Source organism: Ictidomys tridecemlineatus, chromosome 2 (genome assembly GCF_052094955.1).
Source record: "Ictidomys tridecemlineatus isolate mIctTri1 chromosome 2, mIctTri1.hap1, whole genome shotgun sequence".
Lineage (NCBI taxonomy): Eukaryota > Metazoa > Chordata > Mammalia > Rodentia > Sciuridae > Ictidomys > Ictidomys tridecemlineatus.
This window is the reverse complement of record NC_135478.1, coordinates 146,256,334-146,283,799: the sequence shown is the minus strand read 5'-3', so window position 1 is coordinate 146,283,799 and position 27,466 is coordinate 146,256,334. Positions and strand designations below refer to the sequence as shown.

The following is a 27,466-nucleotide window of genomic DNA, read 5'->3' as shown; positions in this document are numbered from 1 at the left end:
TTTAAAAAAGGAAAAAAAAAAAACTTTTCTAAACAGTAGACACTCAGAAGAAAAAAGGAAACTTTGCTTGTTCATTCTTGAAATGTTTCTTAGAAAAAGGACCAAGAAAAGTCACTTTTTATTAAACACTTAGAAAAACCTAGTCATTTTCACAATTCAAACTATAAACATTTCAGGTTCTAGATAGACATAAAACAGCAGTTTATTCATGAATTTAACTCTCTCACCAAGAAAACCTCTCCCTAGCATAGACCTAAGGAGCAAGAGCAGATGAGGATGAGTCAGGGTGTACGCCTCAGAGGGGTCACTGTTTCCAAGGCAGGTAGAGAGCACCCAAAAATGTTGACAAAGAAGAGGATCCTGCACACCCACCTAGAGAGTCTCCATGCCCACTAAACTTGGATTTTCACTTCAAACAAGTTAAGGAGTGCCACTAGATACTCAAAGGTAGAAAAAAATAATGGACATGCATGGTTTTTAACAAGAGCCTATACATATAGCTTGGATAAAGGGGTTTGGGACAAGATTGCACATAAATGCATTTTGATATATTTTCATTGTTACCAGTATTAAAACATAAGATTGAAGATAAACCATGTCAGGTCTGCTTACAGATCTAAACTTTACCTATCTTTTTTTGTTGTTGTTAAATGAAACAAAATGCAACATACATTACTGACAGAGAACACAAACTTTTTCTCCTTATGCTCTGAGAATACTCCTCCACTTATTAGGAAAATTACAGAAAGTGCTTCAGGAGGTAGCCTCTGTCTCTCTGTATACACAGGAAAGCAAATTGTGCTTTTGTGAGAAGCCTGAATTTTTGTTGTTGAGTTTTTAGTCGAAAGATTTATGCTTACATTTTGGCCCATTTACAATACATCATAATACTTTGCAGACAAAGTTATGCTCTTTCCCCCATGATCTAGTGACCTTAATCTCTAACATTTTGTGGTTTCCTGTTTGGGGAAATGATTGAACAGCAGCCTAAGCTATTCCAGGCTGCATGGCATTCCCAGTTGGCCTCTATCTGTCTTACTTTTGAATGTTCTCCTGTTCCCTAATCAAAAAAAGAATTTTTTTTTTAAAAAAGCAACTTTCCCTACAGATGCTAAATCAATGAAACTCCTACAACACAGTCCTCCACACTTCCTCTGCTGACTGCTTTACTTATCATTCTTCTATTACAAACTCCAATGGAGCCAGGAGATTTTTCTGCTTGAAGCAATTAGCATGACCCCACCGGTGCCTTTCCTCTGAACAGAAGAGAATTGATTTCACTAATATTCTGCTTCACAAATGATAATTCTCCAGGGTTTCCCAAAAGCTCACTGGCAAAAGAACTTTAAATCAGCTGAATAGAACATTTCAGCAACGTTCCTGACTGAAGGCAGAATTTTGACCCTTCCTTGGACAAGGTCTTCCTTGCCCAAGACTCAAACCTTTGACCTTCCTTCTTCTGGTGATTTGGCAGGGATTTGCAGATGTAGTACTCAGGAAGCCTGAGTCCCCAGGGCTGTTTGGAGAAGACTGGAGTAGAAAAAATTATGCAACGACTGCATAAAACAGTAGTTACTTCTGCAACCAAGGTGTTCTTAAAGTGAGATATTTTGCTTCCAAGTTTAAGCAAAAGGGAAGATAAGGCAAGAGGGAAAATGACAGAGAATAAATAACCTCAATGTACCTGCCACCTCCCTACCAGGTGGTTGTGCCAACCTGTATGAAGAAAAATGGAAGTACATAATAAGTTTGAGTGGGTGTCCAGGAATGATACAAATAATGTCTTTTAGCCAAAAGAATTATGGCTACTTTCATTTTTTTTTTTTTTTTTGGTACCAGGGATTGAACTCAGGGGTGCTTATCCACCGAGCCACATCCCAGCCATTTTTATACTTTTTATTTTGAGACAGGGTCTCTTTAAGTTGCCTAGGGCCTTGCCCAGTTGCTGAGGCTGGCTTTGAACTTGTGATCTTTCTGCCTCAGCCTCCCAAGCTGCTGGGATTAGAGGCATGCACCACCACACAAGGCTTATTGCTGCTTTCTTGAAACTTAATGCTAAAAAAATTTTAGCTGTTTTTAGAGAGAACGAGAAGCCAACTTGAAAAGGATCCAGAAAGCAAGCGCTCTAATCTAGGGATCTTTGAAAGAAAAGTTTAACTACCTGGAACAGCACACTTAAAATGACTTTTAATAATGACCCAGGGTAATAGTTTCTCTTTAATTTGAATATAATAGTCTTGGAGGCCCCACTCCAAGGGGTCTTTAACTCTTCTTCATGTTTCAAGGTCTATTCTCATAGCTTCTGTCCCTCTGATCCCCTCAGTTCTTAAGTATCTCCTCTGACCATCATCAATAACTGGATTATAATGAATTGACAGTACCCCCTCCCCCCCACACCAGGCAAATCTCTTCAGGAGAGTATTGTTCTCCTGGTCAATCAGAAGTCAGCTTCAAGGTCACACTCAAGGATCATCTCCAAAGACTATAGTGTACTTGCCACAATGTTATCACCCCACTAAAAGGCTGGGAGGAACCAATTTATGTCTCTTTTCACATCATTAAGTGTTCTTAATTAACAAGCATACATTTGCACACAACCCAACCACCACAAATAGCCCTATAGAGCAAGGAACAAAAATGTTCTACTGTATACAATCTAGAGTTCCAATCTATACTGTTTGATACAGTGGCTAGTGAGCACTTAAAATGTGTCCAGTCTGAATTAAGATGTGTTATAAATCTAAGATAAACTGATTTGAAGAACTAGTACAAAGTAAGGAATATCAAATACTCCAATAATTTCTTTATATTGCTTTCAAATTGATGTAATAATATTTTATGTATATAGAATTTAAGGACAATATTAAAATATTAAATCTTAAAAATATTAAGTATTAAAATTGGTTGTACCTGCTGCTTTTATATTTTTAATAAGCCTCCTAGAAATTTCAAAATCATGGTCAGGCATGGTGGTGCATGCCTGTAATTCCAGTGGCTCAGGAGGCTGAGGCACAAGGTTTGAGAGTTCAAAGCCAGCCTCGGCAATTTAGTGAGGCCCCAGGCAACTCAGAGAGATCCTGTCTCTAAACAAAATATTAAAAAGGGCTGGGGATATGGCTCAATGTTAAAGCACTCCTAGGTTCAATCCTGGTACCAAAAAAAAAACCATGAAAATTATATATGTGGCTTGCAATATATTTTTGTTGGACAGCCCTGGTACACCTTGGGTTTGGTATATCCTAGAAAGAATCAGTCTCTTTGTCAACAGTGCCCAAAAGAGAGAGGTAACTTTCAAGGAAAATCACTCTTAGCAGTCTTCAGGTCTTGCAGCTGGATTAATGTAACTAGAAAACATGTCATTGTAGAGGAGCAGGAGATGCTCCTGTAGCATCTGTCATTACAGGGAAGTAGCCAGGAGCTTTGGGAAATGCCCCTTCCCTTCACCTTTGCCCTCGCCCTCACCTGCAACTCCCCTTGCCACTGTCTGCTCTTATATCACTATCACCATCCCTCAATTTCAAAATATAATAGCAATGCTAGAAATTGAGTAGATTCCCCAAAGATTATTGGAGAGGGGGACAGGAATAATGGCATGGATGCCTCTTCCCAACTAGAGTTACTCTCAGCACTAGCAAAGAGCAGAGAGGGCCTTGCTGCAGGAGAACTGCTAAACAACTTGCAAAAGTACATGTAGAAGCTCTCAAAAGGAACAGGGACAGTGGCAGGCGAGGCCCGGAGTGTTCAGTGAGCCGCACATTCGTCAAGGTGCATTCAGTCCACTGTATATCTGGCCCGTGGCATTCCCTTCTCCCATAATGTATTTTCTTTCCAGCTTGAGAAAATACTAGCTGTTTGTGCATGAAGATTACTTTATCTTCCTCTTACAAGAGCACCTGAGAGTGACAGCATGGAGGCACTCATCCAAAGAGCTAGATAAAGCTACACCCAAGAGTCTAATTCCCATCTGCTGTTATCAATCCCAAGACCCCCAGGCAGGTGGGTAGCAGAATTAATGAAGGGTTTCCAATCAGGTGGATTTCATAAAAGAAGGCAGGTGTCTGGTGGCAAAGCTTACTTTTCCTCACCAAGTTGAAAAGAGAGAGAAGACTAACTGCTGCTGTGCTCTTTATGTTTTTATCTACACAGGAAAACCTGGTATCAAGTCAGGTGTGATTCTCCGCCCCATTCTCTCAATGACTCTATTCATCAAAGCTTCCCCATTAACTTGCAATTAAGTTTTTTGGTTGTTTGGGTTTTTTTCCTTCCCAAAACACAACAACTCCCCCCTGTTTGGAGAATAAAGCATCCTTTCCCCATTTTTTTTTCTAGTGAATGTCAAATAGGCACAAATGGGTGGCACAAATCACTGTAACAATGATGGTGACTCTCAGGAGTCTGCAGAAACAGACTGAATACACTCAGTGACAAGTGTGCTGGGGGCGGGGGCAGGGAAATCAAGACAGAGAGGTGAGGGATACCTACCTAGAGAGCTTTCTGAATGCTTCATTGAAGCTTCCAGCTTTTGTTCAGTTATGTGTCACTCAGCAATCCTGTGCAGTTGTGTTGACTGCTCCCCAACAACAAGACTTGGGAACAATAATCATAACAACAACAGCAACAATAATTATAATAATAAGCAAGTAGATGGCACAATCACCTCGTGGAAGGGGTGAGGTGGGACAATTTCTACATTATAGGCCAGTCATATCCAGAGATGAGATACTAGGAAGAGCCTAGAAGTCCGAATCGTGGTTCCCTTAGGCAATTAACTACAGAATGCTGTTTTCTCTTTTTGACAAAGAGATCAGGGCCCATTGCCACGGGATAAGTCATTCATTCTCAGATAGAAGAAGAGGAAACTATCATGAAAAGAACACTGGACTTGGAATCAGACTAAGAGGCAAATGGTTTTAAATGATGATGGTGATGACAATGACTAGGGGCAGGGAGAAGCCTGGCTTTGCATTCTGATTGTCCCGTCTGACTTGTGACCCTCTAACATAAATAGACTAAATCAGCATCCCAGGCCCAATACATACAATAAACATGGGTAAAGTTTGAGTAAAATTTGTTATTTCCTCTTTTCAAAAATTTTAAGCTAGAATTTTACTTAATCCTTCCATACCCCCACAGATGGTGGTGGGCCCACACTGCTTTGAGACCACTGATTCCCAGTGGTCTAGACCTTTAGAACATTCCTGTGTTCTTTTTGCATCTGATCCAGTTAAACTATGACACAATGAAAAAAGGCCCAGTGCAGACTACACTGTGGTGACATTTATTGCATAATAAATTCTACTAAATGTATCCAGGGAGGAACGGTCCCTCCAAACCTTTCCCAATTTTTATATTTTCAATGTAAAGTCAACTGATGGAACTGCCCGTGTTTCAAGACAGTTGGATTTCATAGCAAGTGGATTTGAATTTGTATTTCTTAGCTTATTGATTTTTAGTTCTCTGGAATCTCAAAAACAAATGGTATTGTCATTTATTATCTCTCTCTCTCTCTCTCTCCAGACCATCCTCACTCACCCTGCCATACTTGTATGACTCCAGATTAAATTCTGCTTTTCCTGCTGTCATAAATCACAGCATACTTTTTAATGTTTTGAGCAGGAGTACTTCAAACAACAAAATAAAGCCCTTGAAATTATAATGGTGTTCTACCAAGCAAAACAATGTGAAACAAAATAAGTCGTGGGGTAGAACATCTTATCGAATGGCTTAATGAAAGAAGAGAAAATAAAAATGTGCACTGGCTTTCATTTTCAATGTTCCTCAGGATAAATCTGAAAAAAGCAAACAGGAAATCAAACTCCTTCGAAATTTATGGATCTTCTCTTTTTCCTCTATTCATTAAAAGGCTTAATTTTTAAAAAAATTAAAGCCTAGAAGAAGTATGCTTCATAAAAAATAATTAACACTACTGTTGTACTTGGGTTATAACAAAAATAAATAGGAACTCAACAAGGACCTCTACAGTATAAACTGTTTTTCAAATGTACTATTATTTTTATTTGCCTGCGAAGCAGCAGCTACTTATCAACAGGCTAAAATGACATAAAACAAATGTCCAGGTTGAGCTTCCTTGTTCTCAACCATGCTTCATTGGGCACAACTTTCTCCTCCCAGAAGTTTCCCATGGAACAGTACTGGCATTGCCCCCAAGGTCTTCACAGGGCTTGGAGAAAAAGTGTAAGCAAAAGTTCAGGGTCAGTAAAGTCAGACTCTTCCTTTGTGGCTGGGGAGAAGCACGGGTCCAACTAACAGTTGAAGAATTAGGCTCATTTAAGTGTTAAATTATTCTTAGAATGCTAGGCATTTATCAAATTTGGCTTTCTGGCCACTGGTACATTAACGTTTTACCATCAGAAGATGTTCATAAGGAAAATGCCACAAGCAATTAGAATGACTGCTAAAATGAGTTGAAATTACTAGAAATATCTGCCTTTCAAACTTCTAAAGCATAGCCATTAATCAGGAAGTGCCCATTCCGAAATGAAGATCTTTTGATAGCCTCGGCTGAGTAAATAAAACTCTAATGACCTGGGTGTTAAGATTTCAGTCTGGTAGTGAAGCTGAGGAACATTAAGATCCTGAATTCTGAACATGCAATTAGGTGGAATTTAATGAGCTGTAGAATGATAAGTGACAGGGAAATGTAACTTTATATTTACAATTTCCTGACTACATGAACTTTTAAACACAGCATACTGAGCCCTATCCCAGGGCCACTGAACCTTTGAAAGCATAAGCATGTGTCAGTAAGAATTAGCATTTGGTGATGGTACCCTCGAAAACTGCAGTAGCTTTCCAGACAACTCTGTAATAGGAGTGACATCAAATCCAAGAGCACTGCATGGCTTTGAATCCAAATGGCCTTTTGGTATATAGCCATGGCTCTTATTTGTTGAAATAATGGTTTCAAACAGGAAATACACAACAACACACACACACACACACACACAGAATCATGAACACATAGTCTTTGAAAATAAATTCCATATATTTTTTAGGAAATCAAGAACCATGACCAGAAAAAATGGAAGTTGAAAACACGTTCTGCATCTTAAAAAAAAAAAAAAGAAGAAGAAGAAGAAGAATAAAACTCTTTTATCACAAAGGACTAAGGGACCAGGGGAACTTACAAAGAGAAATTTCAAAGCCAATAGCTCTTAAGAGTATGGACTGTGTTTTCAAGATTATTAAGATGCTCTTTCCATCCACCACCAAATTTTACTACTTTAAAAATCAAGATATATTCTTATGAAGAACAGAAGAGCGTACTTATACTTGATTCTTTTAAATGCTAATAAAAAGAGGAAGGAGCATAATATAGAAATAAAAGCAATAGTGATTGAGGAGGTGAATTATGTGCACTTATTATGATTGAATATATTTACTGCAAAGGCAGCTTATTGTAGAAATAGACAGGCATTTTATTTATTTCAATTAGCTCTGTCTTTTCTTTCCCTCTTTTCCTCCCTTCTTCATTCTTTTCTTCCAATTTCACTGTACAGTGCAATATGCTACTTGCTATCCTAGGCAACTCAATCATCACCTTTGGTGGAAAGGGCCCTAATTATGTGTCTTTAACACTCCCTAGGTGCTTCTACTGCAAAAGGAGCCAGGGGAACCACAACTGTGGTGAAGTACATTTTCAGTATGAAAGAAAAGGAAGCAAAAGGAAGGAAATCGTATTAAGCAATGTCAATTCTCTGTCAAGGCTTTTATCACTTTATTACAATGCCAAGTCTTCCATTTATTAAAGATAATATTGAGTGTCTTCAATGTACCAGGTTCTGTGCTAGTCCACTGATACAGAGTGGTGAACAAGACAGGTAAGATAGATGCCCTTGAAATGTTTATGCTTAAGATACATATAATTTGGGGGATTAGAAAATAAAAGGGAGACTGGGGTTGTGGCTCAGTGGTAGAGCACTCATTTAGCACATGTGAGGCCTTGGGTTCAATCCTCTGTACCACATAAAAATAAATAAAATAAAATTATTGTGTCCAACTACAACTAAAATAAATAAATATTTTTTTAAAAAAGAAAAGAAAAAGGAAACTTAAGTTCCAAGTAGTTTGATTTCTGATACTGAATGCACTTCAACCCAGCCACCAAGGAGATGTAAAAATATACCATGGGCCAGGTCCATCATCTGGGCATGCCCACCACTAAGCATGAAGAGGCAGACTCAAAAGATTATTTAAGCCCAGAATGGTGGCACATGCCTGTAATCCCAGCGGCTCAGGAGGCTGAGACAGGAAGATCTCGAGATCAAAGCCAGCCTCAGCAATACAGAGGTGCTAAGCAACTCAGGGAGATCCTGTCTCTAAATAAAATACAAAATAGGGATAGGGATGTGGTTCAGTGGCTAAATGCCCCTAAATTCAATCCCTGATACTACTACTACTACTACTACTACTACTACTAATAATAATAATAATAATAATAATAAAGTTATTTGAGCCATCTGCTATTTTGGATGATGTCATTGTTTTCTATCAGTGAGGAAAAGTGGCAGGATCTGTGAGAATAGCTCAGTTTCTTTGTCCCTGTCCCCATGCTCACAATTTTTTGTAGGATATTGAGAGATGCTCAGGGCATTGCTATATATTAGCAGTCCAAATGCTCACAAGAGACCTATGCAATCTCTGTAGATAATCACAACTTGCCTCCTTTAAATTTTTATTATGTATATTTGATGCAGGGAAAAAATATATTGTAGCCTATCTGTAAGTTTGTAAGCATAATAATGAAGACTGCAAATGTACCACCACTTTAAAAATGGCCTGCTACTAACAGCACTGAACCCACCTAGTGTACTTCTTCCCTGTCCCCATGCCAATTGTCACACAGAGGTGACCACTGTCTTAGGTTTAGAATTCCTTTCCTTGTGAAAAAACTTTTTAACATAAACAAATGCACCTCATAATGGTATATTACGTATGTGCTAGTTTCCATGCATACTTGTGCTTGTATTCTTTTGGGACATGCTTTGTTCACTTCAGACTATATTTCTAAGAATCTTTGTGTTGTTGCATCTAGTTATAGTTTATTAATTTTCACTGATGAAAACCGAGAGCTAAAACTGTCAAACTCCCAGGAGTAAACTCAGAACTAAATCCTTGTTACCTTGGGTTCAGCACTGGTTTCTTAGGTATGATACCAAAATCATAAGCAATGAATGAAAACACCGACAGATAAGACACCATCTGAAAATGAAAAGACAACCCAAAGAAAGAGGAAAAATATCTGCAAATCGTATGTCTGGTAAGGGACTTGAATTTGAAACAAGTTGTGTTTACAACTCAAGAGTTAAAAGATAAATAACCCAATTAATAAAGGGGCAAAGGATATAAAGATGAATGGTGGAAAGATGCATGACATCATTAGCAATCAGGGGAGTGCAAGTCAAAACTCAGCAGGACGGCACTTTCCCACTCCAAAGATGGATATAATTAAGATGTCAGACAAAACCAAGAGCTCACAAGGACATGGAGAAATGCAAACTCATCCACTGGTGGAGCTGTAAAATGGTACAGCCAATTTGGAAAACAGTTTGGCAGTTCTTCAAAATGTTAACTATAAAGTTAACATATGACCCCGTAATTCTACCCCAAAGTATCTGAAAACAAATGTTTAGACAAAATCTTGTCCATAAATGTTCATAACAACATTATTCATAACAGCCAGATAGTGGAACCAAACTAAGTGTTCTTGAACAGATGAATGCATCAATAGAATGTAGTATGGCCATACTAAGAAATATTATTTGGCAAATATTATTTGGTATCCTGTTTAGTACAAGAGCAGAAAGCTTCTTCTAAGTTTTTGGTAGACTTTTATGAGATCAAGGAAGTCCCATATTGTGGTAGGCTGAATGTGCTTGTCCCCTCCAAAGACTTCCCTTGCAAAACCCTAGAACATGTGAATGTTGCCTTATATGGTAAAATAGAATAAAATGAAAGACTTTGAAGATGTGATTGCATTAATGATTTGGAGGTGATTATTATCCTGGATTATCTAGGAGGGTCCTAAACTACAATCACATGTATCCTATAAAAGGGAGGTAGAACCTAAAAGAAGAGAAGATAATGTGACCCAAAGGGCAGAGTGGAATGATATGACCATAAGCCAAGGAATGCCAACAGCCACTAGATACTGCAAATATGAAGAAATGGAACCCCAGGAGGAGACTGTCGTATCAACACCTTGATTTCAGCTCAGCAAAATTGATTCTGGATTTCTTATCTCCACATTTGTGAGTAAAAAAAAAAAAAAATTCTGCTGTTCATCCCAACTTGGTAGTAATTTGTCTTTTGAGATAAATGTTTTCTCTCTTTTAATATTTTATTCTGGTGAATTACATGATAGACTTTCTCATGGGAAAATATTTTTGTACTTATGGGTTCAACTCAACTTGATCTTTTTTAATCACTAGTAGATTAGGGTTCTTAAATAATATGTTTAGGATTTTTACATACATATTCATAAAGAAGATTATTCTAAAGTTTTCTTTTCCCTAACTTTTTTATCTGCTTTTAAATGTGACATACTCCTCCTGAACAGTTTGAGGCATTCCCCTTCCCACCTCCACCTTATTCTCTGTATAAGATTGGAAAAATACATTTTTGGAAAGTTGGGTGGAATTTAATATACAATCATTTTGGTATGATGCTTTCTTTGTAGTAGAATTTTTGGCTATTGATTCAATGGTTAATGACCATTAGAGCTTTTGATTGCTTGAATCACAAATTGTAAATTATGTACTAGAGAATTTTGTCCATTTTAGCTATTTGTTGGCATAGTGTCCCTGCATTATCTTTTAGAATTACTGCTGTATATGTAGCAATCTTCCCTTTTTATCATGTTTTGTTTTTGATCTATGAGTTAAACAGAACTACATTTTTATTTGTACTTTTGATGCTTTTATGTTTCTTATTGACTTCTAAGTTAATTGCATATGATCAGGAAATATGGCATGTATGATGCAAATTCTTTGAAATATTTGAGATTTGCTAATTATGGTACTCAGAGGTACATACACATTCAATAAATCAAGCTAATTATATTGCTCAAATATTTCCTACCTCTACTCATTTTATATGCTAGATTTATTAATAATTAAAGGGGGTATCTGACTTATTCAGTGTGACATTTATTTTTCTCTATATATTCTGAAGCTATTAAAGTGTACATCAGTTTAGAATTTTTCTATTGCTTAATGAGATGAATGCTTTATTTTTATCATAAAGCTTGTTTTGATATTAATAGAGCTATTACGTTTTTAACTTTAAAAAAAATGGGGGGCTGGGTGCAGTGGTGCACACTTGTAATCCCAGCAGCTTGGGAGTCTAAAGCAGGAGGATTGCAAGTTCAAAGCCAATCTCAGCAATTTAGCAAGGGCCTAGGACTTAGTGAGACCCTGTCTAAAATTTTTAAAAATGTTAAAACTTGCTGGGAATGTGGCTCAATGGTCAAGTACCCTTAGGTTTAATTTCTGGTATAAAAAATTATTGTTATTATTATTTTGCCTAACCCTTTACTTTCAATATATTTATATTTCATGCATAGGTCTTAAAATCTTTATGTAGTTTTAAATATCTTATCATCTAAAATTTAGTCTATTTATATTTACTATATAAAGTTTCCACCATCTTACCTTGTACTACTGGTGGCATGATTTTATGGTTTTCATTTTTTACTCTATGTCTTCCATCAAGCTCAGAACTGCACAATCTATTTCAATTCTTCTAGAGCATAACCATCACATTTAGGTTTTAATACCTAATAATATTCCAATCTGAAGTTAATAAGCATGTTAATCTCTTCATAAACCCTCAATAAACTTTCTGTACTTCAGTTTAAATTCCTGGGCTCTAAACTTACATGCTATTTTTGTTCTTTCTTCTTAAATGGCACATGTTAAGCTTTTGAAAAATGGCTGGCATTCTTTAATGCTAGTTTAAGATTTTGTGTTTTAAAAATCATCAGTTTTTCATGTTAATATTTCTTCTCTGTCTCAGACCCTCAGGTCTGTGATTATTCCTTTTTCCTGAGATATATTCTCAGAAGTGAAAACTATTGATTCTAAATGCACTTAAAATAGCTGTTTTTGTTCAATCCAAAATTACTTTTATTCTACCTTATTACTTAAAATGTAGCCTTGACTAATCATAATTCTAGTTTATTGCTGTTTTAACTCGTGGATGATATTACTTAACTGTTCTGCCTGCCACTATTGACAGGGAATTGTCTTTATTAGTCTAATAGACCTCCTTTTAAAGATGGCCTTTAATTTGTTCAATTTTATTAAACCCAACTTAAGTACTAATATTTTTTTCTCTCTTCTCTCCTGCTGCTTCATGTGCTTGTGCTTCTTGTGCCTGTGGATTAATAATTGTTATCAAGATATGGAAAATTATCAGCAGTTGTTTCTTAAAAATTGCTTTTCTTCTTTCTATTCTTACCTTCAGTGATTCTGCTTAGAGAGATATTAAATATCATCTCTTCAATGTCTATTGATCTCTCCCTTTAAATTTAATATCTCTTTTCTTCCTGTGTTCCATTTTGGTTAATTTCTTCATAACTACTTCCTGATTCAATAAATTTATTTCAGCAATGCCTAATCTGTTTACATACATTGAGTTTTAAATTCAACAACCATTTAATTTTTAACTGCCAATTGATTCACTTCCAAATTGGCCTCGTCATATTTGATAGTTTCTTGTTTAATGCTTATTTTGTAATTCAATTTTTTGTCTTAAAGTATTTTACATACAGTTATTTATATTCTAGACCTCATATTTTCTACATTTTAAGTACCATGGTCAGGCACATCTGTTTGTAAGTGTTTCTATTTATTCTCAGTTATGGTAACTTGTTATTTAGGTGTCAGGGAATTTTTTATTACTAACTTACATTTTTATTGTGAAAAATCTGAGAAACTAAAACACCTCTGGGTTTTTCATATTTGCTTCAGCTGATTTTAAGAGAGCACAGGACCAAGTTAGTCCTTCCACTGGTCCCAGGTCTGGTGCTCAGCTCTCAAATCAGCGGCCTCACTTTGCATGGATCCACAGCACCATCACCAACTGCAGAGCTGGGGACCTGGTTCTCAGGGCCACCCAGCCTTATTGCTTCTGCTCCACAGAATTTACTTCACTGCTTTTTGTTTTTCTGGTGGCTTTTTGGATTTCCCTTTATTTTGTTAGAGGCATTACAATTGCATCTGTACTTATTTATCCTGGATTTGGTTGTACTTTGGGGGTCCTGCAGAATGTCTACCATTCTCCTAAAAGAAGAAATTGAGTTCATCTTTTATCAAACTTACTGACATCTACCTCTTTCACTGGGAAAAAAATCAAGTCTTGTTTTACCCAATAAATTTTAGTTAAAGCAGTTTTAGATTAAGAGCAAAAGTAATTAGAAGATACAAATTCTCATACACTTTTTTTTTTTTTTTGGTACCAGGGGTTGGACTGAGGCACTTGACCACTGAGCCACATCCCCAGCCCCATTTTGTATTTTATTTAGAGACAGGGTCTCACTGAGTTGCTTAGTGCCTTGCTTTTGCTGAAGCTGGCTTTGAACTCACGATCCTTCTGCCTAAGTCTCCTGAGTCACTGGGATTACAGATGTGCACCACTATGCTCTGCATATTCATGTACACTTTGTATCTCATTCTTCCGGAATATTTTCCTTGGTACATTTATTGCAATTGGTATGCCAGCACTGAAACATCATCAAATCACCCCAAATCCATATCTTACATTAGAGCTCACTCTTGTTGTAGTCTGTGGGTTTTGATACATGTATAATGACATGTATCTATTACTGTAATATCCTACAGAATATCCTCACTACCTTAAAAATTCTCTGTATTCTCCCCATCATTCCTTTCCCACCTAACCGCCGACATCCATTACTATCTCTGTAGTTTTGCTTTAGCAAAAATGTCTTATATCTGGAATTGTGCAGTAGGTCACCTTTTCATATTGGCTTCTTGTACTTGACAATATATATTTATGTTTCCTTCAAGTCCTTTTATGCTTTGGTTGCTCATTAATTTCTAGCACTGAATAAAATTCCATTGTCTATCTCATAGTTTATTTTCCCATTCACTCACTGGAGGATATCTTGGTTACTTCCAAAATTTAGCAATTGTGAACAAAGCTTTTATAAACATCAGTGGTTTTGTGTGGACATAAGTTTACAATACATTCAGGTAAATCCCAAGATGCATGACTGCTGGAATGTATGTAATACATGTTTAGCTTTGAAAGAAACTGCCAAACAGTCTTCTAAAGTGGTTGTACCATTTTGTATTCCCACTAGAACATGAGTTCCTGTAACTACGCATCCTAGTCAGCATTTGGTGTTGTCAATGTTTGGGGTTTTGACCTTTCAAATAGGATGATAATGGTATCTCATTGTTCTTTTAACTTTCAATACTATAATGACCTATGCTATTAAACATCTTTTCATGTACTTACTTATTATCAGTATCTATTCTTTGATGAGTTACCTAGGTCTTTTGTCCATTTTTTTTCCATTTTTACAGGGTTGAGCTATAAAAGTTATTTGTAAATTCTGGATAATAATACATTATCAGATGTGGGTTTTATTTTCTCCCAATCTGTGGTTTATCTTCTCATTCTCTTAACATTGTCTCTTGTACAGAGAGTGACTAATTTTAATAAAGTCCACCTTATTAGCTATTTATTTCATGAATTATACCTTTGGCTCTGTATCAAAAAAGCCACGACAACTGGGCATAGTGGGACATGCCTGTAGTCTCATCTATTCTGGAGGCTGAGGCAAAATGATCACTTCATCCCAGGAGTTCAAGTCAACATAGCAAGACCCTGCCTCAGAAAAAAAAAGAAAGAAAAAAAAAGAAAAAAAAGTGATTGCTAAACCCAATGTCATCTAGGTTTTCTCTTGTTATCTTCTGTTTTACATTTAGATCTATGATCCATTTGGAGACCATTTTTTGTGAAGGGTATGGACATCTTATTCTAAATTCTTTTTTCTTTTCTTTCTTTTAATTTTTTTTCATGTCACTGTCTAGTTGTTCCAACACCATGCATTGAAAAGATACCATTTGCTCCATTTTATTGCTTTTGCTAATTTGTCAAATACCTGCTGCATAGAGTCATATGGGTCTATTTCGGGGCTTTTGATTCTGTTCCATTAACCAATCTGTTTATTCTTTTGCCGATGTCACATTGTGATAGGTAGCTTTATAGAAAGTCTTGAAGTTAGATGTTGTCAGTCCTCCAACTTCATGCCCCTTCACTATTACATTGGTTATTATGAGTCTTTGCCTCTCCATGTAAATTGTGGAATCGCTTTGAGTGTATCTACAAAATAACTTGCTGAGAGATTTTGATTGGGGCTGGTTGCACTGAACCTATGGATCAAGTGGGGAAGAACTGACATCTTGGCAGTTCTCCTCCTATCCAGGAACATCTGTTTAGTTCTTTGTTATTCTTTGTAATAGTTTTGCAGTTATCTTCATACAGACCTTGTATGTATTTTATTGAATTTGGGGTGCCAATGTAAACAGTACTGTGTTTTAATGTCAAACTCCACTGGTTTATACAGGAACAAGTTATATACCCATATGCTGATATTGAGGAAAGTGATCAACTCTTGTACATTAACCTTACATCCTGAAATCTTATAATTAATTGCTTATTCATTCCAGAAGATTTTTTTTTCCTGGTCAATTCTTTTGTAATTTCTACATAGACAGTCATGTCTTCTTCACTTCCCTTCTTTATGCAGATCCAAAATTTCTAATTTATATTATTTTCTGTCTCTCTAAAGAACTTATTTTAACATTTTTTTTGCAAGGCAAGTTCACTGATTAAAAAATTCCTTCAATATTTGTCTGTCTGAGAAAGGCTGGAAGATGATATGCCTGGTTAGTTTTTTGGGAGTTTGTTTGTTTTGACATTTATGCTTGGTTTTCTCTAAGCTTTCTTGATCTGTGGGTTTGGTGTCTTTACATTAAATTGGGGAAAGTCTCAATCAGTATTGCTTCAAATACTGCTTCTATGTCATTCGTTTCATCCTCCTTTTGGTAGTCACATTATGAATAGGTTACATCTTATTTAGTTGTCCCAGAATCTTGGGTATTCTCTCTCTCTCTCTCTTTCTCTCTCTCGCTCACCAACCCCTCCCATTTCTCTTATCTGGGGTGGGTGTTCCTTTTGCCTCTCAGTTTTAGAAGTCTTTATTGTCATATCTCAAGCTCAGTGCTTCATTCCTCAGCTATGTCTAATCTATAATAACCCATCAATCAAAGGTGTCTTCATTTTTGTTACAGGGGCTTTTTTGAGGGAGAGGGTACTGGGGACTGAATTCAGGGGGACTCAACCACTGAGCCACATCCCCAGCCCTATTTTGCCTTTTACTTAGAGACAGGGTCTCACTGAGTTGCTTAGTGGCTCACTTTTGCTAAGGCTGGCTTTAAACTCGCCATCCTCCTGTCTCAGCCTCACAAGCTGCTGGGATTATAGGCATGTGCCACCATGACCAGCTTCAGGTTACATATAAACCCTTTCAGACTTTTTTTTTAGACTTCTGCAAATATTTTTGAATATTCTTTTTTAAAAATAATTAATTTATTTATTTGTTATACATGACAACAGAATGCATTTCAATTCATAGTATACATTTGGAACCCAATTTTTCATTTCTTTGGTTGTACATAAAGTAGAGTCACACCATTCATGTCTTCATGCATGTACCTAGAGTAATGATACCCATCTCATTCTACCATCTTTTCTAGCAGAATACCACTTCCCTTCCCCTCTCTCCCCTTTGCCTTATCCAGAGTTCTTCCATTCCTCCCTGATCCCCTCTCCCCAACTATGGATTCTTAAAGAAAACATTCAGCCTTTCATTTTGGAGGGATTGGCTTACTTCACTTAGCATGATATTCTCCAACTCCATCCATTTACCTGCAAATGCCATGGTTTTATTCTCTTTTAATGCTGAGTAATATTCCATTGTGTTTTTTTATTGGTTGTTCAAAACATTACAAAGCTCTTGACATATCGTATTTCATACATTTGATTCAAGTGGGTTATAAACTCCCATTTTTACCACGTATACAGATTGCAGAATCACATCGATTACACATCCATGTTTATACATACTGCCATACTAGTGTCGGTTGTATTTTGCTGCCTTTCCTATCCCCTACTATCCCCCCTCCCCTCCCCTCCCATCTTCTATCCTACCCCATCTACTGTAATTCATTTCTCTCTTTTTTCCCCCCTTTCCACTCACCTCCTCTTGTATGTAATTTTGTATAACAATGAGGGTCTCCTTCCAATTCCATGCAATTTCCCTTCTCTCTCCCTTTCCCTCCCACCTCTTGTCCCTGTTTAATGGTGATCTTCTTCTCTGCTCTTCCTCCCTGCTCTGTTTTGAGTTGCCCTCCTTATATCAAAGAAGACATTCAGCATTTGTTTTTTAGGGATTGGCTAGTTTCACTTAGCATAATCTGCTCTAATGCCATCCATTTCCCTGCAAATGCCATGATTTTGTTATTTTTTAGTGCTGAGTAATACTCCATTGTGTATAAATGCCACATTTTTTTAATCCATTCATCTATTGAAGGGCATCTAGGTTGGTTCCACAGTCTAGCTATTGTGAATTGTGCTACTATGAATACCGATGTAGCTGTATCCCTATAGTAAGCTCTTTTTAGGTCTTTAGGGAATAGTCCAAGAAGGGGAATAGCTGGGTCAAATGGTGGTTCCATTCCCAGCTTTCCAAGGAATCTACATAATGCTTTCCAAATTGGCGGCACCAATTTGCAGTCCCACCAGCAATGTACAAGTGTACCCTTTTCCCCACACCCTCACCAGCACTTGTTGTTGTTTGACTTCATAATGGCTGCCATTCTTACTGGAGTGAGATGGTATCTCAGGGTGGTTTTAATTTGCATTTCTCTGACTGCTAGAGATGGTGAGCATTTTTTCGTGTGTTTGTTTATTAATTGTATATCCTCCTCTGAGAAGTGTCTGTTCAGGTCCTTGGCCCATTTGTTGATAGGGTTATTTATTTTCTTATTGTTTAATTTTTTGAGTTCTTTGTATACTCTGAATATTAGGGCTCTATCTGAAGTGTGAGGAATAAAAATTTGTTCCCAAGATGTAGGCTCCCTATTTACCTCTCTTATTGTTTCTCTTGCTGAGAAAAAATTTTTTAGTTTGAGTATATCCCATTTGTTGATTCTTGTTTTTAACTCTTGTGCTATAGGTGTCCTACTAAGGAATTTGGAGCCCGACCCCACAAAATGTAGATTAGAACCAACTTTTTTCTTCTATCAGACACAGAGTCTCTGGTTTGATATCAAGCTCCTTGATCCATTTTGAGTAAACTTTTTGCATGGCAAGAGAAAGGGATTCAGTTTCATTTTGTTGCATATGTATTTCCAGTTTTTCCAGCACCATTTGTTGAAGATGTTATCCTTTCTCCATTGCATGCTTTTAGCACCTTTGTCAAATATAAGGTAGTTGTAATTTTGTGGATTGGTCTCTGTGTCCTCCATTCTGTACCATTGGTCCACCCACCTGTTTTGGTACCAGTACCATGCTGTTTTTGTTACTATTGCTCTGTAATATAGTTTGAACTCTGGTATCGCTATACCGCCTGTTTCACTCTTCCTGCTTAGAATTGCTTTTGCTATTCTGGGTCTTTTATTTTTCCAGATGAATTTAATGATTGGTTTGTCTATTTCTACAAGAAATGCCATTGGGATTTTGATTGGCATTGCATTAAACCTATAGAGAACTTTTGGTAATATCGCCATTTTGATGTTAGTTCTGCCTATCCATGAACAGGGTATATTTTTCCATCTTCTAAGATCTTCTTCTATTTCTCTCTTTAGGGTTCTGTAGTTTTCATTGTATAAATCTTTCACCTCTTTTGTTAGGTTGATTCCCAAGTATTTTTTTTTTTAGGATATTGTGAATGGGGTGGTTGTCCTCATTTCCATTTCAGAAGATTTGTCGCAGATATACAGGAATGCCTTTGATTTATGTGTGTTGATTTTATATCCTACCACTTTGCTGAATTCATTTACTAGCTCTAGTAGTTTCTTTGTAGAGCCTTTTGGGTCTTCTAGGTATAGGATCATGTTATCCGCAAATAGTGCCAATTTAAGTTCTTCTTTTCCTATCTTTATGCCTTTAATTTTTTCGTCTAATTGCTCTGGCCAGTGTTTCGAGAACTATGTTGAATAGAAGTGGTGAGAGAGGGCATCCTTGTCTTGTTCCAGATTTTAGAGGGAATGCCTTCAATTTTTCTCCATTTAGAATGATGCTAGCCTGAGGCTTAGCATATATAGCTTTTATAATGTTGAGGTAAGTTCCTGTTATATACATACCACAGTTTATTTACCAATTCATCTATTAAAGAACATCTAGGTTAGTTCCACAATTTAGCTATTGTGAATTATGATGCTATAAACATTAATGTGGCTGCTTCACTGTAGTATGCTGCTTTAAGTCCTTTGGGTATAGACTGAGGAGTGGGATAGCTGGGTCAAATGGTGGTTCCATTCCAACTTTTCTGAGGGATCTCCATACTGTTTTCCAGATTGATTGCACCAATTTGCAGTCCCACCAGCAATTTATAAGTGTACCTTTTCCCCCATATCCTTGCCAATACTTATTGTTGCTTGTATTCTTAATAGCTGCCATTCTAACTGGAGTGAGATGTAATCTTGGAGTGGTTTTGATTGGCATTTCTCTAATTGCTAGAGATGTTGAACAATTTTTTATACATTTGTTGATCAATTGTATATCTTCTTCTGAGAAGTGACTGTTCAGTTCCTTAGTCCATTTATTGATTGGGTTATTTGTGGTTTTGGTGTTAAATTTTTTGAGTTTTTTAATATATCCTGGAGATTAATGCTCTATCTGATGTATGTGTGTGGTAAAAAATTGCTTCCATTCGTTAGGCTCTCTACTCACCTCACTGATTGTTTATTTTGCTGAGAAGAAGATTTACAGTTTGAATCCATCCCATTTATTGATTCTTGATTTTATTTCCTGCGCTATAGGAGTCTTGTTAAGGAAGCCGGGGCCTAATCTGACATGATGAGGATTTGGGTCTACTTTTTCTTCTATTAGATGCAGGGTCTCTTGTCTAATAGATGTTACTGATAAATACTTCCTAAGCACCAGGCACTTTTTAAAAGTATTTTACAGGAATAATCTCAATGATGTCACAAACAGTCATGCATAAATATTATTTCTATTCCCATTTTTAGCTAAATCACAAAGAATCAAGCATCTTCCTCCAAAGGGCCACAGTAGCTGAGTGGTAGAACCAGCCCTTAGACTCAAAATGTATGACTGGAGAGCATGCTGTCAACCCCTATGCTCTTGTACAGATAGATCAGCTCTTAAAAGTCCTGATAATATTTTGACCTGATGTAATAAAAAAAAAAAATTCAGATAGTCAGGGCTGGGGTTGTAGCTCAGTAGTGAAGCATGTGCCTAGCACACGTGAGGCACAGGGTTCAATTCTCAGAACCACATAAAAATAAAGAAATAAAATAAAGGTATTATGTCCATCTACAACTAAAAAATTTTTTTACAAAAAGAATTGGGGGAATCTAACACATTGTTTCTCATTTTAGTTATTTTGGAAACTTGCCGATACAATATTTCCATTTACCACCTAAACATCTGAAATTACCAAAAAGAAAATGATTTGGACTGTGCACCTCCTGTACATCATTAGCAGAAGAGAATTTTGTTTTCATGCAGTTTACACAGAAACTACACAAAAATGCACCAGATGCACAGGAGGACATTCCTGGTCCTGTCCGAGATACTACATATTGGCTAAAAGGATTCTAGTGCTGGAAAGACTTCTATGTTCCTGCGAACAGAAACAGGCACACTGCTCTGGATGACAAATTAGAACTGAGTCTTACATAAATAGAACTTTAAGGGTACTATAATGTCTTAAGCCAACTTAAGTTGTTCTGGTTCCATTATACACACGTTGAGGTTCACCATCAATAGCAGACAAGCCAAAGATAATTTCTGCCCACAGGGCTGTGCCAGCTGCCCCAGTGAACACGCTGCCTGTTCTGGAGCAGCCACTTAGGGTCTGCATGCAGATTGACTGCATAGTTTGTCTCTTCCTTTATGGAAATGTGGTTTATCTGCATCACTAAACTTTTCTCTTTTTCTGGAAATGAATTCAGAGTTAAAAAGTGTAGAAAATACTCTGGTTTCAGTGGAATTCATGATGGTAGGTGTTATGGTCTGAATGTGTCCACCCAAAATGATGTGGGGACTTTGGGGTAATTAAATCTGAGGGTGAAACCCTCAGGAATGGAAAATTAATAGTCTTATAAAAGAAACCAGAAGGAAGCCTGTCTGCCCTTCTAAAAGCTGGTAAAGATGCAGCAAGATGGCACCTTCTATGAAGCAGAGTGCAGTCATTACCAGATGCTACATCTGTGGGCACCTATCTTGGAATTCCCAGTTTCCTGAACTGTGAGTGATAGATTCTTATTGTTTATAAGTGACCAAGTCTAGGGTATTTTTGTTAGAGCAGCCTGAATAGACTAGGATAGTGGGTTTGGGTTATGTGGGCAACAAGGACAGAGGTGTAGGATCATCTCTAACCAATATGTTCTATTTTATCAAATGGCGAACGGTCTGTAGCAATTGGTCAACATTAAGAGGATTTCTGTCATCAGCTGAGCTCTATGCCTCACCCTATCCTCTTATAGCTGAGAGGGAATCATATTCTAGTTAAATTTATACAGTGAGCCAAGGGCACAAATAATGTACATGGGAAATTTTTTCACTCAACAAAACCACATGGCATTTCTCAATGTTATATTAGATATTTTTTTTTGTCTTAAAACCCAAGTGCTAAGCTCTTTTTGGTTAAATAAATTTGTGAACCATAAATACCTCATGGATTATGGAGGAGTGTTAGATATATTCTTTAGTGTAGCACCAACCTTTCTTTCACTCATTCCCTGGTCATGGACATTGGCTCCTAGCTGGTGCCAGGATGGATGACAGGCTGAGAGCCCATAATGGCAGGACCATGTGCCGAGCATAACCATGGAGGAGACCTCAGAGAAGAAGAGAGGCAGCAGTGCTTTGAGGAGTTGTTCAGAGAAGGCTGGAAGCAGGTAAGCACAAAGGGCCGCTGCATTTCCCCAGCAGAACCAAACCCAAGAATGGTTGCAATGCTGGCTTGATCCAGTTAGATACCTACTTTCTTTCCTAGAAAGTATTCCATCAAGTTCTGTGAGATTATAATGGGTGTGCAGTCTCTGTGTGCCATTGACCATAGATTATTTTAAACAAGGGTTCCATGTCAAACTCCGTATGGAGGCAGGATCAGAAAAGTGGACTTTCCAGGGTTGCCATGATCTGAAACACACTATACTAAGGATGCATTTGAAGTGATGTCCTGAACAGTAGCACAGCTTGTGCACTGAACCATCCTGAGGCATACGGTTCCTAACAGGCATCTTAGAAATGTATATTCCTCATGCCAGCAAATGGTAAAAAAGAGTCAGGTAGTTGGAAATAAAGTATCTTGAGGATGAATTTTCTTTTCCTGATTTAGAAGTATCTTACAAGCTACTGGCTGCTCTGGTTTTTGTTTATCCCAAGTTCATTAGCCTTGTCTCTGCCATATAAAAATAAGGAAGCCTCTGCTGGTTGTCTGTTCTGTCATTAGTACATTGGCCCCATAGACCATCCCCATGACAAACAACAGCCATCCTGGGGGATCAGAGCAGGAGGGGAGACGGGATGGGGACAAGATGACTTCCCCTCCTCCCCTATGGGGAGGACACCGAGGGCCCAGGCCCCCTCTGCCTGAACCTGCAGGGCCACTTCCTGTGAGCTCATCTCCTCTCCTGTCTCTAGCAGCTGAGCAGGCAGATCCTCTCCAGGTGGACACACAGAGCCGGACTCATGGGGCCTCAGAATAGGACCTTTCTCTTCCTCTCTTCCGTTATTTCTGCCTGACAGCCTGGCAGATCATCTGGTTAAAGCAGATACTGCAACAGCTACTGCTGAGCAAAGTGAATGCACACGATTATTAGGGAAAATGAATTTTTGGAATAACCAGTTGCTGTCCCGGATCCCTGACTTCACTGAGATTCATATGATACGGCAAACACCGAAGGAACTGGCTCAGGTACACCAGACCAGTCGGTTTTTTTTTTTTTTTTTTCTGCTCTGAGAGTCTCTTCCCAAGAAAGAGTGAGAGCTGGCAAGTGCACAGGGAATTTCATTTTAAGGAATGATGGGGGAGGGGAGTGGGTTAATTAAAAGAAAAAAATCTTTTAATATAAAGAAATCCAACAAACCAGAGATTATTTATGTTTGCAAATAGTATAAATTGTTGTTGTTGTTGTTGTTGTTTGAAGACAGAGGCAAGTTACAAATAATAGAGTCAGCCCTGCCCTGGGAAATCTGAAAAGTTCTTCAGAGACAGTAACTGCAGTCACCTTCCTACCTTGTAGTCGTTATTCATGATCTCCGTGAGCCAGGTCTTGACCGACTTCATCGTGTCCTGTCGCAAGTACTTTTCAACATCAGCTCCATCACTGAAGGTCTGGTTTCCCACGTGGATGGCTCGTCTCACTTCTGAGAGTGACAGAAACTTCCCATAGTAAGTTTGGTCCCCAGGTTCCTGGCAGAGGGTGCATCAGAAAGATATTAAGAAACAGCATGCCGGGGAAAGCTGTGGGTTTTTCATAGCACAGAATACAGTAAGTAAGAGAGGACAGGTCTCTTAACGTGGCCCCACTCTGGAAATTTTTAAAAAGAAGTTTGTGAGGTGGTTTAAATGAAATCCTCGTACTAAGGACAAATCAGGATGATCTGACACTCTTGGAGCCAATATCCAATTCGCAAGTGTGGGATTTTCCTTTTCAGAAACTAATCTTTTGCAACCTGTGACTCCACTTAGAGGAAGAGACAGGGAGGGCAAAGGGTAGGGGTGAGATGGTCCATATCAACTGCTCCTTGTTGGTGGCTCCATGGAAAGAAGGTGAAGTAGCTCTTGGAGGCCAGAGGGGTAGTAGATTAAAAGCTAAGGATTTCTTCTCTATGGTCTGCTGTTTATTAAAGCCACACAAACAATACCAGCTGAGTACAGGGGGAAATACATCAGGTGTAAAAACAGATATTTTATGAGGAAGATAAAAGAAAAGTAGTTCATGAGTCTTATTTTAAAAAAATTCGAACACAACACTGCATAAAAGCCTCTGTAATAATAATTATACTGAAAAGGAAAAAAAAAGAATAAGGGCTTTAAAAATACTTCAAGTTACAAAAGGATAAAAATTTGGGGGTTTGAGTGTGCCAATTTTCTGCTTTGTTAGCAATTTTTGTTAACTGTGAATATATTATGTTGTGGAGAAAAATGAAAATCACAAATATTGTTTCTCTCTTCCCCGCCATATGTTTTATTCATGGTACCATAGAAACCCAAAACCATCGGTTAGACAAATTCCACTGAAATTGAATTTATAATTAATAGTTCACAAAATGTGATCATTTTAAAAACAGAACACATTGTCAGACAAAGATTATACAAATCCCAACCCCCATTTGGCTCCCTTTCTCTTACTTGGCTAATTCTACACAAAAGACATGACTCTGGCCTACTTTTAAGAAAGAAACTACTTTGGTACTTTAAGAAATATTCTACAGGACTTGAAGTAGGGCTGAACTGAATGCACTAAACACCTCAAGTTAAAACGAAGACAAAGCAAATATTTTCATACAGGCTTTGGTAGCTTTGATTATCCAAGCCATCTTAAGTACAGAACAAAGAATGTGGGCATTTTCAAGAGGTTCATGAACAGGCTTGAAACTCTGAGACCTCATACCCAGAGCTGCAATCCCAGCTTCCACCCTTTCCACAAGCTCTTCTGCAAAACAAGCTCTGGAGGGGAAATCGCCCCATCAGGAATTGTTCTGTGTGATATGGGATATCACACATTGTGGATGGTCGGATTATAACACATACAACATTGGTGGGAAACAGACTGCAATCAGTTTAGGAGACCAACTCAGGCACTCCACTTTGGATATCTCTGTCTAGTAGAAAGCCAGCTACCCTATTTTCCAAATCAGAGGAGGTTTGGTTTTGCCAAAAGTTTTAAGCAGACGTGACTACGGTTTGAAAAAATGTTATTACCGTGCACTGTAAAATGTTGTAGTAGTTAGAACATCCCGTCACATTCTCGAAGTAAGAAATATCACTCGTCAAGTCGCCATCCAGTAGTCTATCCAGGATCTGGGTTGAGAAGCGGGAAGGAGAGAAGGAAACATCTGGGTGGATGAACATGCATAAGTGTTTGTCATTCAGCTTCTCATTTCCTTTTCTGTTTCATTCCTTGAGCATTTACTACACATCTTCTCTGTGCAAAAAGCTGTCCTAGGCATTGGGAAAACTTCAGTGAACAAGACAGATCAAGCTGATATTCAAGGGGAAAACAAAATCCCCAGCATTTTTAGGTGAAATATGCAGTATGTTAGAGTGTACAAACTCTATACGTTAGGGAATGACAAGGAGAGGTGTCATGGGTATGTGCACACGTCTGTAGGGGACCCTAAAGAGAGGGCATCTCTTAGAAGATGGCACTTGATTTAAGATCTATTGGAAGGAAGAAAGCTATACAGACAACTTGGGGAAAACACATTCTAGACAGAGAAAGGAGCAAGTTCAGAGGCCTCAATTATAGGAATGAATCTTGTGGGAAGGGATGCCTTAAGATGGATCGTGGACCACTCGCCACAGTACTAGGAGAGAGGACAGAGGGTGTGGGCATACATGCAGGTGCCTGGAACTGATAGAAGTAACCTTTGGATGGCTGACATTAAAAACTTGGTCATCAGAGGAGGGCAAGAGCAGTCAGTACGGCTGGGTGCTTTTCTCCAGCCAGGTGCAGCTGCCTGGAACAGGCCTGGGGTGCAGGGAGGTGGATTCAGTCAAGGCTGTGGTTTAGCCAGAGGAGCAGGAGAAAGTGCTAAAGGGGTTCAGGAGTCAGGAAGGTCTAGACCTTGGTATTAAGTTTGGTAATTAGAGAAATGAGGACCAGAGAGGGTTAGTTAGATCATGAAGAGCTAGATGGGTCAGTGGATTTAGAGACCATGGGGCTGTAGGACTCCTAGCACTGGCATGTCAGCACAAGTGAGCTGGAAGGGTAGGAGGTGGCAGTTGGAGAAAGCTGTTTAAATTTGAGATTGTGAGAATTCAAAAAACTTAACAACAACAAAAAAAACCAAACAACCCAATCAGCAAATGGGCCAAGTAACTGAACAGGCAGGCACTTCCCAGAAGATGAAGTACGAATGGTCAACAAATATATGAAATATGTTCAACCTCTCTAGTTATTAGGGAAATGCAAATTCAAATATACTAAGATTTTATCTCACTCCAGTCAGAATGGCAATTATCGAAAATCCAAGTAACAATAAATGTTGGCAAGGATGAGGGGGAAAAAGGCACATTCATACATTGCCAGTGGGACTGCAAATTGATGCAACCACTCTGGAAAGCAGTATGGAGATTGCTCAGAAAACTTGGAATGGAACCACTATTTGACCCAGCTATGTCACTCCTCAGCATATACCCAAAGAACTTCAAATCAGCATACAGCCATATCAATGTTTATAACAGCTCAATTTACGATAGCAAAGCTATGGAACCAACGTAGGTGCCCTTCAACAGATGAATGGATAAAGAAAATGTGATTATATATATACAATGGAATATTATTCAACCTTAAAGAAGAATGAAATTATGGCATTTGCTGGTAAATGGATGGAGCTGGAGAATATAATGCTAAGTGAAATAAGCCAATCCCCAAAACTCCAAAGGCTAAATGTTCTCTCTGATATGCAGATGCTAAAACACAATAAGGGGAGGGGAGAGAGAATAGAAATTCATTGTATTAGACAAAAGGGAATGAAGAGAATGGAGGGGATGGTGTGAATAGGAAAGACAGTAGAATAAATCGTAGGTAACTTTCCTATATTCATGTATGAATACACAACCAGTGAAACTCCACATCATGTTCCCACCACAAGAATGGGAAGTTATATTCCATGTGTGTATAGTATTCAAAATACACTCTACTATCACGTACGCATCTAAAGAGAGCAAATAAAAAATTTTTAATTGAGATTGTAGAATGCCTAATGGCTTTTGGTAACAAGGAATGAGCAGCTGAGTAGAATGTGATTGTAGCAAAAGAGGAGGCCAAGGGACTGAGGGATAGAGTATTGAAAGGATCATCAATGCAAACACCATGGTCACCAGGAGTCCTAATGAGAGAGTCGCATGTTCCTTGTCTCTGAATACACAGCATACCTGAACTTCCCCCAGGTTCTCTAGCCCTCTGGGTGTCTGAGCCTGTTG

General features: G+C 38.0%; 1 protein-coding gene across 2 annotated transcripts in view; it reads right to left on the bottom strand.

Moving 5' to 3' along the window:
- Positions 1-27,466, bottom strand: part of Cpvl (carboxypeptidase vitellogenic like) — a 107,030-nt gene that overhangs the window by 32,468 nt on the left and 47,096 nt on the right. Inside the window, exons 9-10 of one of the 2 annotated variants that reach the window (XM_078030699.1) lie at positions 25,241-25,339; positions 23,549-23,725 (exon numbers count right to left, since the gene is read on the bottom strand). In XM_078030699.1, the coding sequence (XP_077886825.1) occupies positions 23,549-23,725; positions 25,241-25,339 (276 nt within the window). The remainder of the gene's footprint in view (positions 1-23,548; positions 23,726-25,240; positions 25,340-27,466) is intronic. The other variant, XM_078030700.1, reaches the window with a different exon arrangement.